This window comes from Taudactylus pleione, unplaced genomic scaffold (genome assembly GCF_031769625.1).
Source record: "Taudactylus pleione unplaced genomic scaffold, aTauple2 ptg000027l, whole genome shotgun sequence".
In the NCBI taxonomy this organism is placed as follows: domain Eukaryota; kingdom Metazoa; phylum Chordata; class Amphibia; order Anura; family Myobatrachidae; genus Taudactylus; species Taudactylus pleione.
Genome location: NW_028284429.1, coordinates 4,809,813 through 4,825,377, shown reverse-complemented (window position 1 = coordinate 4,825,377; position 15,565 = coordinate 4,809,813). Strand labels below are relative to the sequence as shown.

General features: G+C 43.8%; 1 protein-coding gene across 1 annotated transcript in view; it reads left to right on the top strand.

Moving 5' to 3' along the window:
• API5 (apoptosis inhibitor 5) overlaps positions 1–15,113 on the top strand; it is a 29,123-nt gene extending 14,010 nt beyond the window's left edge. The window contains exons 4-14 of the mRNA XM_088451816.1: positions 4,881–4,946; positions 5,363–5,514; positions 5,789–5,995; positions 6,115–6,219; positions 6,386–6,475; positions 7,636–7,817; positions 7,951–8,044; positions 11,174–11,230; positions 12,019–12,095; positions 12,528–12,664; positions 14,283–15,113. Coding sequence (XP_088307942.1) covers positions 4,881–4,946; positions 5,363–5,514; positions 5,789–5,995; positions 6,115–6,219; positions 6,386–6,475; positions 7,636–7,817; positions 7,951–8,044; positions 11,174–11,230; positions 12,019–12,095; positions 12,528–12,664; positions 14,283–14,362 — 1,247 coding nt within the window. The 3' untranslated portion in view covers positions 14,363–15,113. The remainder of the gene's footprint in view (positions 1–4,880; positions 4,947–5,362; positions 5,515–5,788; positions 5,996–6,114; positions 6,220–6,385; positions 6,476–7,635; positions 7,818–7,950; positions 8,045–11,173; positions 11,231–12,018; positions 12,096–12,527; positions 12,665–14,282) is intronic.
• Positions 15,114–15,565: the final 452 nt, after the last annotated feature.

Sequence of the window (15,565 nt, the reverse complement as noted above, 5' to 3'; positions counted from 1 at the left end):
TCCTTCTGGCCATTGCTTCGGCCAGACGTGTTTCTGAGTTAGGGGCTCTTTCTTGTAGACCCCCTTTCTTGGTTTTTTATGGGAACAGGGCAGTGCTCCGCACTCGGCCCGAGTTTCTTCCCAAAGTTGTTTCCCAGTTTCATATTAACGAGGAAATAGTTGTTCCGGCCTTTAACTCACCGGGTCTTTCCGTGGGTGAGGCCTCTTTGGATGTTGTGCGGGCCTTAAGGACTTATGTTGACCGCACTTCTTCGTTTAGGAAGTCGGACGCTTTGTTTGTCCTCTTTGGCTTCCGTAAAAAGGGTTGGCCTGCTTCAAAGCAAACTTTGGCAGCCTGGATCCGTATGGCTATTTCTGAAGCTTATCTTCATGAAGGCCTACCGGTCCCTCCTTCTCTGAAGGCTCATTCCACTAGGTCTGTGGGTCCTTCGTGGGCAGCTCGACGTGGTGCCTCGGCAGTTCAGATCTGCAAGGCTGCTACGTGGTCTTCTGTCCATACCTTCGTGAGGTATTACAGGTTTGACACCTTCGCCTCTCAGGATGCTTCCTTCGGGCGGCGGATTCTCCTTTCTGCACAGGAGCGTCCCCACCCTTAAAGGATACTGCTTTGGGACATCCCCAAGGTATCCTGTGGATACCCTATGGACCCTGAAGTAGAAAATGAGATATGGTAAGAACTTACCCTTGTTATCTCTATTTCTACGAAGTCCATAGGGTTCCACAGGACTCCCGCCCTGTCGCACCTGTGCTGCAGATGGGCTTTGCTCTGGTCACCGGTTTTCCGTCTCCCTCTGGTGAGAATGTGATTCTTGTATGTGTCCAGATCTTTGTTCTCTCTCTTCCTTCTCCTCCTCCGGCCTATGGCTTGGTAACTAACTGAGGTGCCTTGGCCCGGGGGCGGGGTATAGGAGGGGGACCTAGTGCATCCTGGGAGGCTGAAAGCTTAACTCTTTGGTGCCCTGCGACTGACGTCACACCTATACCCCAAGGTATCCTGTGGAACCCTATGGACTTCGTAGAAATAGAGATAACAAGGGTAAGTTCTTACCATATCTCATATTTTCCCCCTGATGCTTCAAGGGAACAGCTGTCCTTCGTATCTCACATTAGGGATGCAGCCTCCTACTTAGGTGAAGCAGCTATGGATGCAGCTCCGAAAAGTCATTCAGTCCTTACTGAATTCAGGGGTAATAATTGTGGTCCCCTCCTCACAAAGGGGCAAGGGTTATTGTACCCTTTTCTTAGTTCAGAAGCCCAATGGGTCTCATCGGCCAATCCTCAAGTCTGAACAAGTTTATCAGGGTGCCCAGGTTTCGTCTGGAAACCCTCCATTCTATCCTAGCTATGGAGCCGGGAGATTTTATGCTAACCCTAGACATTCAGGATGCTTAGCTGCAGCAACATTACCAATTTCAGACTCTGCCGTTTGGCCTCTCAACGGCCCCTCGGGTCTTTACCAAGATTATGGCAGTAATGGCGGCCTCTCTTAGTCGTCAAGGGATCAGACTGCTCCCATACCTGGACAATCTCTTGCTTGTTGGCCAGCTCCCCAGAGACACTTCACCGCCATCTACAGGTAACCATTTCCTTTCTACAAATGCACGGTTGGCTGATCAACTGGAAAGTCTTCCCTGACACCCTCTCGAAGGATGGTACATTTGGGAACCCTTCTGGACTCTCGAGTTCAGAGAATCTTCCTAACATCGGACAAGATTTCAGAACTGCAGCACAGGCTACGCAGACTGCTCCACAATCGCCGAGTGCCGATCCACTCTGCAATACAGGCCTTGGGATCAATGGTATCCACCTTCGACATGGTGGAATTTGCCCAGTTTCACTCCAGGCCACTCCAACACCTGATCCTTTTCAGGTGGAACAGGCTACCCCATCTCTCAGATCCCAGATGATGAGCCTCACCCCCCCCCAGAGGTTCGCCTGTTCCTCGCCTGGTGACTACAGACTTCCCATTTGAACCAGGGTCGTCCCTTTTTGGATCCCGGACTGGGCTCTCCTGACCACGGACACAAGCCTCCGAGGGTGGGGGCGTAGTAACCGGCCAGCACTCCTTCCAGGGCCGATGGTCCCCAGTCAAGGCAGTGCTGCCAGTCAATATCCTGGAACCTTGAGCCATCTACAGAGCTCTCACTCTGGCTCAGAACATTCTGCAAAACAGGCCAGTGCAAGTACAGTCAGACAACGCCATGGCTGTGGCCTACCTCAATCACCAAGTGGGCACTCAGTCAGTCAGCAATGACAGAAGTATCCCGCATTCCCACCTGGGCTGAACGCAATCTCCCAGCCATCTCCGCAGTGTTCATCCCGGGGATTCTCAATTTGGAAGCGGTTTTCCTCAGCCGTCATGACGTGCATGCAGGAGAATGGTCTCTACATCCAGAAGTCTTTCAGCTTCTGGTGGACTAATGGGGTCTGCCAGAGTGGAACTCCATGGCCTCAAGACACAACCACAAACTTCCAGTTTATGGAGCCAGAACAAAGGACCCCGACACGGCCTTCATAGATGCCTTGTCGGTAAAATGGAACTTCCAGTTGGCATATCTCTTCCCTCCAATATCCCTGCTCCCTCGAATGCTTCGGAAGTTCAGACAGGAGAGGGGCATAGTCCTGTTAATAGCTCCGGCTTGGCCCAGACGTCATTGGTACTCCGATCTTCAAAGGCTCTCCATAGACGTTTCTCTTCAACTTCCTCTACGAGTAGACCGGTTGTTTCAGGGTCCATGTCTTCATTCGGACCTTGACTATCTGTCTTTAACGGCATGGCTCTTGAAACATCCCTCCTAAGGGCTAAGGGTTCTCCAGCTCTGTGGTCCAGGCCATGCTCAGAGCACGTAAACCGGCCTCAGCCAGGATTCACCACAGAATATGGCATACATATTTCCAATGGTGTGCTCCAAGAAACTATGACCCTCAAGTCTGTTTCTCGTATTCTTGCCTTTGTTCAGGCTGGACTAGACCTAGGCCTCCGACTAGCATCTCTGAAAGTGCAGGTCTCTGCTTCGTCTATCTGGTTTCAGCGCAGAATTGCTCCTATACCAAATGTTCACACCTTCATGCTGGGTGTTCTACATATACAACACCTCCCTTTGTCCCTCCTGTGGATCTATGGGATTTGTCAGTGGTGCTCAAAGCACTTCAGGAACCTCCATTCGAATCCCTGGAATCTGTGTATGTCAAATGGCTCACTGCAAAGACTGTTTCTGTTACGTCCGTCAGGAAATCTGATTCCCTCTTTGTCCTATATGGATTCCATAAGAAGCGATGGCCAGCTAACAGAGACTCTGGCCAGATGGATTCGCATTACTATCTCACAGGCTAACATGCAGAGTGGCCTTCCTGTCCGGACTACAGTTTCTGCTCATTCTACTCGCTCTGTGGGTCCCTTGTGGGCAGCCCGGCTTGGCGCCTCAGCTGAACAGCTATGCAAGGCGGCCACCTGGTCTTCTGTCCACCCCTTTCTTAGGTTTTATGACTTTGATACATTTACCTTTCAGAATGCTACCTTCGGACTTAGGGTTCTCCTGTCAGCTCAGGAGCATTCCTGCCCTTGAACAACTGCTTTGGGACATCCCCAATGTCTCCCTTTAGAGCCCTATGGACCCTGAAGAAGAAAACTTGCCTTGGTTAACTTTCTTCGAAGTCCATAGGGTCCACAGGGCACCTGCCCTGACACTCCTGGCTTCTCTCACCTGCCTGGTCATTTATCCTTGTATTACATAAGGACAGGGCTGTTCTAGGGCTCAGTCTTTCCCGCCCAAGGTTATTTTGTCCAACGGATGTGCACTTTATCCAATGTGACTCCCAAAAACAGAGCTGGCCTGACGAATGCCTGTTGAATTATGCTGGTCACCTGCGGCAGGCAAGCCTATTCCTGAAAATGTGAGGGCCTGGTCTGCAGGTACTGCTTGGGTAGTGCGGCATGGTGCAACTTCTGAGCAGCTAAGCAGAGCACCACCACTTCCATGTACACAAAGTTCTCTAGGTGTGACAGATCGGCGTCTGGGAACCTTGGGCATTGTGTGCAGCGCACTGCAGAGGAGTGATCTCGTTCTTGGGGGCAGGGTATCTCCCTAGTGTTAGTGACCCCCATGGATGAAAAGGAAAATGGCATTGTTGTACTTTAAAATCCTTTTGTCTGATTCCGTGGTAGACAGTTGGGGGTTTCTTAGAGAAAACTGGAGTCAGCCTATCTGGGTACAGAGGTAGAGCAGCCCTGAGTAAAAGCACCCTTATTCCTCACACCACTTGGTATACCCCAATGTTCCAGTGTCCCCCATGGAATCTGTCACCCCGTCTGTTTTTTGTCTTGTACATTGGATTACACATGTGGGAAAGAACTGGCTAGCCTCAATGGCTTTTACCCTCTGCAATAAGCAGGGTAGCATAAAATTTGATTTAAAAAAAAAATTAAAAAATAATTTATTTGATTTAAATAGGATTTATTGGTTTTAAATGGTTTTTTTTTTTTTTTTTTCTGTTAAACCTTTTTACATTTTTTAAACGTTTATTTAAAAAAAAAAAAAAATTCATATCAAAAATCCTATTTAAATCAAATCCATTTTTGATTTAAAAAAAATAAATAAAATAAAATCCAATTTTGTGCAACCCTGTCAATAAGTGACCTTGAGTAAGGGTCCTAGATTATAAATGGTCATTATATTACTACCCACTGATTGGTGTTGCCTATATAGTGTGGACTATGCCTGAACTGCTGTGGAGGGGAGACTTTGTGTAAATAGCAATCCAGCATGTGTTTATGTAAGAGTTCTCAGGACATTGCATTTCAGGTACATCTTATTTACTATCTGCCTTGCTGTGTGCTCACGGCTCCGCTGTGATTGTCTGTTCATTATCTTTCCATTTAGATGACTCTGCTGAATTCAACTTGGTGAACAATGCTTTGCTGAGCATATTCAAAATGGACGCTAAAGGTAAGTGTGCCGAGATGAAGATGGGATATAGATAGATACAATAAACATTATACTGTAACGTGCACCTGTATTGCAGTGTAAGGATCATAATAATTAAGCTGTGTACAAATGCAAACAATAATTACCCCTTGGCATCACTATGTTGCACTGCAGGGGAGGGGCGCAGTTGTAAAATGCGACTGAACAAGCCAGGGTTCTGCACAGTTATTTTCTTTTTTTTTTTTTGCCCCCAATTTAGATTCTGCCCCAATTGTTAAACTAAAAACATTATTGCGTTCTGTCTCCTCGCCTCTACGCCACTCTGCCAATCGGTGGTCAGTCGTTTATTTTCCTCAATCAGTCTCCGCTAGTGTATGAATGGGTTGTATCTTGATAGCTGCGGTGTAAACCTGTGATGACTCTTCCGTTTTGCGCAGGCACCTTAGGAGGCTTGTTCAGCCAGATCCTTCAAGGAGAAGATATAGTCCGCGAGAGAGCCATTAAATTCCTCTCTGCCAAGCTGAAAACGCTTCCTGAGGATGTCATGACGAAGGAGGTGGAGGACTTAATATTTTCCGAATCCAAGAAGGTAATCTATAGACAGTAGCAAATACATGGACTTAAGAGCTCTGGGCTACAAATAAATTGTAGATGTATGTAATAGCTGTGTACTCCCTCGCCAGGCAGTACCCACATCTTCCAGGCAGAGTTGTAGTCATTGCAGCTGCCATGTCAGGGCTGGGTTATATACAGTATAATATAAAACTATTGGCTTATGACCAGTTTTCATATTTTAATAATTACCCATATAAATCACTATTTTATAGTTTCTGGGGATCAGTTTACTTTTTTGTATTTCTCAGGTTCTATATGACGTAACCGGAGAGGAGTTTGTCCTGTTTATGAAGATCTTGTCTTCCCTGAAGACCTTGCAGACAGTCAGCGGCAGACAGCAGCTGGTGGACCTGGTGTCTGAGCAAGCAGGACTGCAACAAACGCTGAACCCCGCAGACCCAGACTCTGTGGACCGCCTGCTCCAGTGCATGCGTCAGGCAGTTCCCCTCTTCTCAGTAAGTGTCAGTACATTGTGTCCTCTCAAAACCCAGAATATGTGGGTTCAGTATAGACCCAGATATTGCTCCTGTCACTAATACGGTGACCTCAATGCTGTTTTGCTCTTGGTTTGCAGAAAAACGTCCACTCCACTAAATTTGTGACCTATTTTTGTGAGCACGTTCTTCCAAATCTGAGCTCCCTGACCAGTCCAGCTGAGGGTATTGATGTCCAGTTGGAGGTAAGTATCTTTTGGGGGGGAGGTGGACATGAATTGCTGTTCTCTTTTGTGTGTGTTTATAAAGTAATGAAGGTTATGTACACAGGGGACCTGCTTTATATGTTATATTGTGAAGTGTCAGGGAGCTGCTGGGCCTGGGATGTGACCGTGGAATGCTGTCTTTCAGGTATTGAAGCTGTTGGCTGAGATGAGCTCATATTGCGGTGACATGGACTTGCTAGAATCTAACTTGAACAAACTTTTCGACAAGTTACTGGTATGTACACTAAATATGGAAAGTTTGTCAGGCAACTGTATGCAGCTATATTACACATATTAAATACACTTGGAATATATAATAAACATTGTATATTATCGGTCAGACGTTTTAGAAAACCCCCAATTTTCCAGTTTTTATTGAATTTTAAGTAGTTCAAATGCTGACAAGTGGGGGTGGTAAACTGTTAGAGGTTAAAAAAAAGAATGGCCTAGGCTTCAGAGGCGTTTTTCAGTAATTAGCTAAGAACGTACAGCTGTTCTGTAACAATGACAAAGGGGTTACCTGGACCATGAGGCTCCGCCAGTGACTGAGGACAGGAAGAGGATCTTGTGGACTGATAAATGAAAATTGGAGAACTTTGGTTCCTTGTGCAGGGTATACTGTGGAGTAGGTGAAAGGATGCTCAGTGACTACAGCAATTGGCGTCTTGTAAGCCCCAAGGCTTCCCTTCACGTTTAATCCCAAAGTTTAAAAGGATAATGCTTTTAATAGCAAAACTCTCCTTTTCATGTTACACGGTTAAGTCTGTAAAAGGTTGCTTTTTCGACCCAAATATTTAGATAACATTTTTGTTAAAAAAAAAAAATTTCCCCCCTTCTCCAACTGGTTTTCATTCTGTGCTTTAATTTCATAGCACATTGAGGGGTCTATATACTAAGCAGTGTTAGGAGACAGAGTGAAAAGTGATAAGAAGGTGATAAGGTGCCAGCCAATCGGCTCCATTTTTAAAACACAGCTTGTGAGATGACAGTTGGGAGCTGATTGGCTGGCACCTTATCACTTTCTTATCACTTTTCACTCTGTCTCCTAACACTGCTTAGTAAATAGACCACTGAGACATTAAACTTCTAAATTTCAATACAAAATGAGAAATTAAACTTTTGACTGGTAGTGCAGATGTGTTACTGGATAGGTTTGTCTACATATGCTCAGCTAATGTCCCACATGAATAAAGTTTGCGGATCAGAGTTCCCGAAATTACTAATCTTCAAAGTTCACTGAAGACAATGTTTTTTGGGTCTCTGCCTCAATATAGTTGGTTACTGGAGCTGGTATGGTTGTGTGTCTCCTAATCATGCTAGCTGGTAAGTCCATTGCTAATGTAAGCAAGTTCCTTTGTCCTCAGAAGGTGTCTCTGTAATCTTTCTGTGCTGCAGGAATACATGCCGCTTCCACCCGAGGAAGTAGAGAACGGCGAGAACTCCACCAGCGAGGAACCCAAGCTACAGTTTAGCTACGTCGAATGTTTACTCTTCAGCTTCCACCAGCTTGGCAGGAAATTGCCGGATTTTCTCATCGGTAAAGTGAATGCTGAGAAGCTGAAAGACTTCAAAATCAGGTGAGGCAAACGTGGGAGCTGCAGGAGTCCAGCAGGACAGTCCCTTACATTGCTGCAATGTGTGGGCTCTTCTGTGAGCGTTACTGTAAGACGGAAGATTTCATGCATAACCTGTAATACCCATGTCCTGCAGGTTACAGTACTTTGCCAGAGGACTTCAGGTGTACATTAGGCAGCTTCGCCTGGCCCTGCAGGGGAAATCTGGGGACTCGCTCAAAACTGAAGAGGTAAACCCAGGATGCTGTGCCGGCTACAGACTCTGTAATGTGACCTGTAAATGTTTAATGGCTCGAATACCAGTAATCTCAGCCTATATAGGATATTGCATCTGATTAGCAAGAAGCGTTGGATTAGAGCTCTGTGTTGGACCCTACAGTTTGGAGTTGATTTCTGTACTCTAGGTTTCCCTTAAGGTGGGTACAGACCTAAGCGATATATCTGCAGATGGTGGTCGTTCATACACACTGAACAACCATCATCTGCATGCTGCAGCGGGTGCCGAGGGGCGGATACCGTCCCCCTCCCCGCGACTGCCGCTGTGTGTGTACGGATGGTCTGCAGACATGTCTGTCCATCGGCTGTGCAGCGCAGCTAATGCGATATGTCTGAACGACGCCGTTCAGACATATCGCTGGTGCACACGGCCGACGTGCAGCAGATCAGTTGATAAGCCAATATACAGTCAGGTGCATAAATATTCGGACATTGACAGAATTTTCATATTTTGGCCTCTATTCACCACCACAATGGCTTTGAAATGAAACAAACAAGATGTGCTTTAACTGCAGACTTTCACATTTAATTTGAGGGTAATTACATCCAAATCAGGTGAACGGTGTAGGAATTACAACGGTTTCTATATGTGCCTCCCACTTTTTAAGGGGCCAAAAGTAATGGGACTATCAACTCAAAAGCTATTTCATGGACAGTTGTGGGCTATTCCCTCGTTATTTCATTATCAATTAAGCAGGTAAAAGGTCTGGAGTTGATTCTAGGTGTGACATTTGCATTTGGAATCAGTTGCTGTCGACTCTCAATATGAGATCCAAAGAGCTGTCACTATCAGTGAAGCAAGCCATCATTAGGCTGACAAATCAAAACAAACCCATCAGAGAGATAGCAAAAATATTAGGTGTGGCCAAATCAACTGTTTGGAACATTCTTAAAAAGAAAGAACGCACCGGAGAGCTCAGCAACACCAAAAGACCCGGAAGACCACGGAAAACAACTGTGGTGGATGACAGAAGAATTATTTCCCTGGTGAAGAAAAACCCCTTCACAACAGTTGGCCAAATCAAGAACACTCTCCAGGAGGTAGGTGTCTATGTGTCAGTCAACCATCAAGAGAAGACTTCACAAGAGTGAATATAGAGGGTTCACCACAAGATGAAAACCATTGGTGAGCCTCAGAAATAGGAAGACCAGATTAGAGTTTGCCAAACAACATCTAAAAAAGCCATTACAGTTCTGCAACAACATCCTATGGACAGATGAGACAAAGATCAACTTGTACCAGAGTGATGGGAAGAGAAGGAAAGGAACTGCTCATGATCCAAAACATACCACCTCATCAGTGAAGCATGGTGGTGGTAGTGTCATGGCGTGGGCATGTATGGCTGCCAATGGAACTGGTTCCCTTGTATTTATTGATGATGTGACTGCTGACAAAAGCAGCAGAATGAATTCTGAAGTGTTTCGATTAATATTATATGCTCATATTCAGTCAAATGCTTCAGAACTCAGTGGACGGCGCTTCACAGTGCAGATGGACAATGACCCGAAGCTTACTGCAAAAGCAACCAAAGAGGAGTTTAAGGCTAAAAAGTGGAATGTTATGTAATGGCCAAGTCAATCCCCTGACCTGAATCCGATTGAGCATGCGTTTCACTTGATGAACACAAAACTGAAGGGAAAATGCCCCAAGAACAAGCAGGAACTGAAGACATTTGCAGTAGAGGCCTGGCAGAGCATCACCAGGGATGAAACACAGCGTCTGGTGATGTCTATGCGTTCCAGACTTCAGGCTGTAATTGCCTGCAAAGGATTTGCAACAAAGTATTAAAAAGTGAAAGTTAGATTTAATATTGTTTAGTTTGTCCCATTACTTTTGGCCCCTTAAAAAGTGGGAGGCACATATAGAAACCGTTGTAATTCCTACACCGTTCACCTGATTTTGATGTAATTACCCTCAAATTAAATCTGAAAGTCTGCAGGTAAAGCACATCTTGTTTGTTTCATTTCAAAGCCATTGTGGTGGTGAATAAAGGCCAAAATCTGAAAATTCTGTCAATGTCCCAATATTTATGCACCTGACTATCTGTCAGTGTGTACCCAGCATTTGTTTCAGAAATTATCAAGTAGTTCTCTGTATTCTTAAACGTATGTAATGAAAGCACACCCATACCCATTGTAGCTCGTTATATTGTACTGTTTGCTCCATTTGTAAATAAGCTTTTAAATGGTGCTTTAGTCGCGCATCCTTAGGGAGAGACGGATACCGTGGGGCGGAGAGGTGCCTGCGGGAACAGAAATCTGAGCTCCTCCCCCTATACATGTCCTAGCTAGGAGTGAGTCTATTCAAAGAGCTCAGTAGCAGCCACATCTGCGGTTTGTTTTTATATGGATTTATTTTGTAACAGTGGCTGTCAGGTGGTTTAACACGCACTGTGTTCTAATAAAGGGAATGAAGGGCACCTCTTACTGCCACTATGCGTTCTCTTACGTTGGATTTCCGGAAGGAGAACTTTATTACTGCTGCTACATGCAGGCACTGTGGAACCTCTGCAGCTGCTGGTGTTATGCCAGGCAGACTATCGGCATGAAACTACCTTTGAATGCATGCCAGCTGTCCGTTCCACTCCCTGCTTCCAATAAACCTGTCGGCCATGGCTCTGTCGGCCTAGCGTTAGTGTCCCCCGATGGACTTGCAGTAGAAGTTATAATTGGATGGCCACCAAGCTCTGTCCTTGGATAAAGGCTCCTCGCATGCAGTATATGCAAACAAAAGAACAATGTATTTTATACTCTTGTCCTTTAGTTTGCATACACTGCATGCGAGGATCCTTTATATAACGACAGCGCTTGATGGCCATCCTAATGTTGTGGTGTATGGAGAAGGGGTGGTGGGGAGCTTTGTGTTGGACCCTTTGTCGCTGAATCCAAAGCACAGATTATAATACACTTTGTATAAGATATTATTGGGCTATGAAAATTCATATTCTCTACTCAAGGACTTAGTGACCTGGGTTTATTATTAATCTACATTTTTGTATTTAAAAAACAAATTCAACTCCTACCTGTGATAACTACCACCATGCTTTTGTTTTTAATTAAGCTTTTTCTTTTCTCCCTTTCAGAACAAAATCAAAGTGGTAGCTTTGAAAATAACTAACAATATTAATGTATTGATCAAGGTAAGTGTATCTTTCTAGGAGGGATGGTATGAAGTAAGGTGGGGCATCGTCTGTTATATGTAACGTGTGTGTGTGTATAATAGTTTCCAGCAATCAGTCGTAGTATCAAATAGATACCTGCCATTGCTTTTAGCCGCGCCTCTAAAATTGATCACAACTTAGATTTGTGCTTCTTAATGTATGTGTACACCTCCAAACCCTTCCTGATGAAGCTTGGAGTTACTCAGACAGTTATGTACTTACACTTCCAGTGTTCAGACTCTCAAATGAAACAATTTACAGAGGGAAAAACTCCAGTTTCATCAATTGCATTTAATGCAGCAGCAACAACGCTACGATACCTGCTGGTTAGGTTATAGGTTGTCACATTACAATTTTACTTTCTCTTGTTTAATCTAGTTGTGTAACGGATTAATACTTAACCGGACTATGGGGGGATCCTGTGGATGAGTGACGTTATGCAGAGATTATTCATTCCAGGCCATAGGGAACATTTTAAGCTGCTAGATAAATACAGCAAGAAGTATTGATGCATCTAGAACTGTTTGGGATTTACTATAGACTTTGGGCTATTTTGTGTAGTTGGCTGAAAAAAAAAACAGAATTCTAGCAAAGGTTCTAGTAGTAATGAAAATAGCACAGGGTCTTATGGGTAGGTTATGATATGTCATTATTGCAAATGTATTTCTGTATTGGTTATTTGTGTAATGGCTGTTTATACTTGGATTTCAGGGCTGTTGTATGGCTTTTATATAATCTAGAACTGTTGTTTTTATTGGTCTTTTTAGGATCTGTTTCACAATCCTCCATCATATAAAAGTATGGTGTCGCTGTCTTGGAAACCAGTCCAGAAAACAGATGTTGGGTGAGTGCGACATGTAACTAGTGCCTGAACTGTGCCAGCCTGTGTTCTGTTATAGGTCAGGTGTGGCCAATGCTGAACAACAAGCCCTAAGGCAGTGTACCTCGGGGGTCAACACATCTTTGTAAAATCGAGGAGCAAGTTTAGGATTAGGTACCAGACCATCATCACTGACCACTTTGTAACGTTCAGTGTGCCGCACCCTTGTGACGATGGCTCAGGGAATGCCGTACCCTTGTACACCCCCCCCCCAGTTCAGCGTCCCGCACCCTTGTGACGATGGCTCAGGGTATGCTGTACCCTTGTACACCCCCCCCCCCCAGTTCAGCGTCCCGCACCCTTGTGCCCCCCAGCCTGGAGTTGGCTGGAGTGAAGCTATTTTTATAAATAAGCCTAATTACAATGTGTTTGACCTGTGGAAATTATTTCTTTCAGACAAAAGAGATCAAGTGAAGACACTTCATCTAGTTCCCCTCCAAAAAAGCTTATAGCTGGACCAAAAAGGGACTCCAGGCAGATCTACAATCCACCCAGTGGAAAATACAGCGGAGGCCTGGGACCCTTCTCTTACGGTGGGTCCCCCACACATCATATCTACAATATATTTAACTTTCCGAGATACAAACTTTGAATTGGGGAAAGTATTATGATTGATTATTTGGCCTTACATAGAAAGTATACTATATTAGGAAATTATCACCTACAAATGTTTATATAATGTCCTCCTATGTTTAACATTACCACCACTACAGTGTAATTGGTTTCTATGACTCATACATAGGCTTTATATACGTAGGCTTACCATATCGTCCCTTTATATACGTAGGCTTACCATACCGTCCCTTTATATACGTAGGCTTACCATACCGTCCCTTTATATACGTAGGCTTACCATACCATCCCTTTATATACGTAGGCTTACCATACCATCCCTTTATATACATAGGCTTACCGTACCATCCCTTTATATACATAGGCTTACCATACCATCCCTTTGAACCTGGACACATGGATTACACAGGTTCTGCGGCTCATTAAAACCAGGTGAAATCCAGGCTTGAAGCCAGCCAGCCGCAGAACCTGTGTAATTCTTGAGTGTCCCAGTTTAAAGGAATAGTAGGGTAAGCCTATATATAAAGGGATAGTATGGTAAGCCTAGATATAAAGGGATAGTATGGTAAGCCTATATACAAAGGGATAGTAAGGTAAGTATAGATGTAAAGGGATAGTATGGTAAGCCTAGATATAAAGGGATAGTAAGGTAAGCCTAGATATAAAGGGATAGTAGGTTAAGCCTAGATATAAAGGGATAGTAGGGTAAGCCTGTATATAAAGGGATAGTAGGGTAAGCCTAGATATAAAGGGATAGTAAGGTAAGCCTAGATATAAAGGGATAGTAGGGTAAGCCTAGATATAAAGGGATAGTAGGGTAAGCCTATATATAAAGGGATAGTATGGTAAGCCTAGATATAAAGGGATAGTAGGGTAAGCCTATATACAAAGGGATAGTAAGGTAAGTATAGATATAAAGGGATAGTATGGTAAGCCTAGATATAAAGGGATAGTAAGGTAAGCCTAGATATAAAGGGATAGTAGGTTAAGCCTAGATATAAAGGGATAGTAGGGTAAGCCTGTATATAAAGGGATAGTAAGGTAAGCCTAGATATAAAGGGATAGTAGGGTAAGCCTGTATATAAAGGGATAGTAGGGTAAGCCTAGATATAAAGGGATAGTAAGGTAAGCCTACTCATACAGAACATCAGGTGTAAATGCTTTTAAAAGGATACTACCCTTATTTAGTTGTATGTTTGCAGGACTGTCAGTGTATGCTATCACCCTGTTTTATTTATTTTTTGTTGTACATTAAGATGTTTGCCTTTGGGCAGACAGTGTTTGTCTAGAGCCAGAACCAATGACGATGGTCCTGTGAAGTTCCTGATCCTCCATGAGACAGCCGCTGTATTTATGTAAATTAACTGATTTGACTGAAATCAGCCCTGATAAACCTACAACTATGGCAAATAAAAAAAACACCTTTAATATTGGGGCCCATAACTGTAAAGCAGTAGCAAAATGGGGTGACTACACGTCAGATCACTTGGGTAAAATCCTACAAATTGTTGTTTTGTTTTTTTTATTACTTTTGCATCTGTTTTAAAAATCAATCCCCTTCCTGTTTATGCCTTGCAGAGCAGAGAGGCGGATTCCGCGGCGGCAGAGGAAGAGGCTGGGGCGGTCGTGGGAACCGCAGTCGAGGGAGAGTTTACTGAGCGAGGGGAGACTGGCATGGGACACACAAAGCAGACCTGCAGTGATCACTGCAATAAGACTGGACTGCTTGTCGCCTCCTCCGTCACCAGCGGCCACAGACTTTACATGAAGAGTTCTTTCTACGTTTGTATGTACCTAGTGTTTTCTATTCAGGTGTCCTGCGGCCTCAAACACCTGCCGCACACCCAGGATCATTCAGAGCTGCTTCCATGTTTGTCACAGTTTCCAGATTTAAGTCAGAACTGTTTTTTTTGTTCTAAGAATTTCTGTTCTCTGAAGAGTGGTTCGGTCGTCGGCATCCTTCATATAATGAGACTGAGGAACGCACACCTGCTTTCAGCTGCATTTTGGATTTGTAGTTTTAACTTTTTGAGCCCATCAACAACCGGTTTGGTTCTTTTGTCATTGCCAAAATATGTCTTTGTCACCAGGACCATTGTCTGCATGCTTGTGTCGGGTGCATGGGTTACATCTAAATGTTTTTTTGTTTTTTTTTTGTTTTAGTTTTTTATATATATATATTTTGTTTTCTCCAAGTAGTTTTCTTAATCTACTTTTGTTGTAATCAAAACTTTTTTTTTTTTTGTTTTTAAACGTTCTCTTATTATTTATTCATTCATTTATAACAAAGAAAACGGCACCACAATAACCTGTCATATTTTTTATTTTACTTTAACCGGCTGTTCAGTTTTTCATAATGTACCGAGGTTACTGTACATAAGTCCTGGTAATAAAACATTTTTCCCCTTCTATGATTCTGCTGCCGAAGTGTTTTCACATATCAAACTGCCGTGTTATATAGAAAAGAACAAATTTTATATATATACACAGTACCAGTCAAGTTTGGACATACCCCATTTAATGTTTTTTGTTTATTTCAATTATTTTCAACATAGTAGATTAATACTGAAGACATTAAAACTATGAAAGAACACATATGGAATTATGTTGTAAACAAAAAAAAGTGAACAAATCAAAATGTTTCATATTTTAGATTCCTCAGAGTAGCCCCCTGTTGCTTGGATGACAGCTTGGCACACTCTTGGCATTCTCTCTGTCAGCACCATGAGGTGTCTCCTGGATGGTTTTTCTACAGTTTTGAAGGAGCTCCCAGAGGTGCTGAGCACTTGTTGGCTGCTTTTCCTTCACTCTGCCGTCCAACTCATCCCAAACCAGATCACTTGGGTTTACGTCGGGTGATT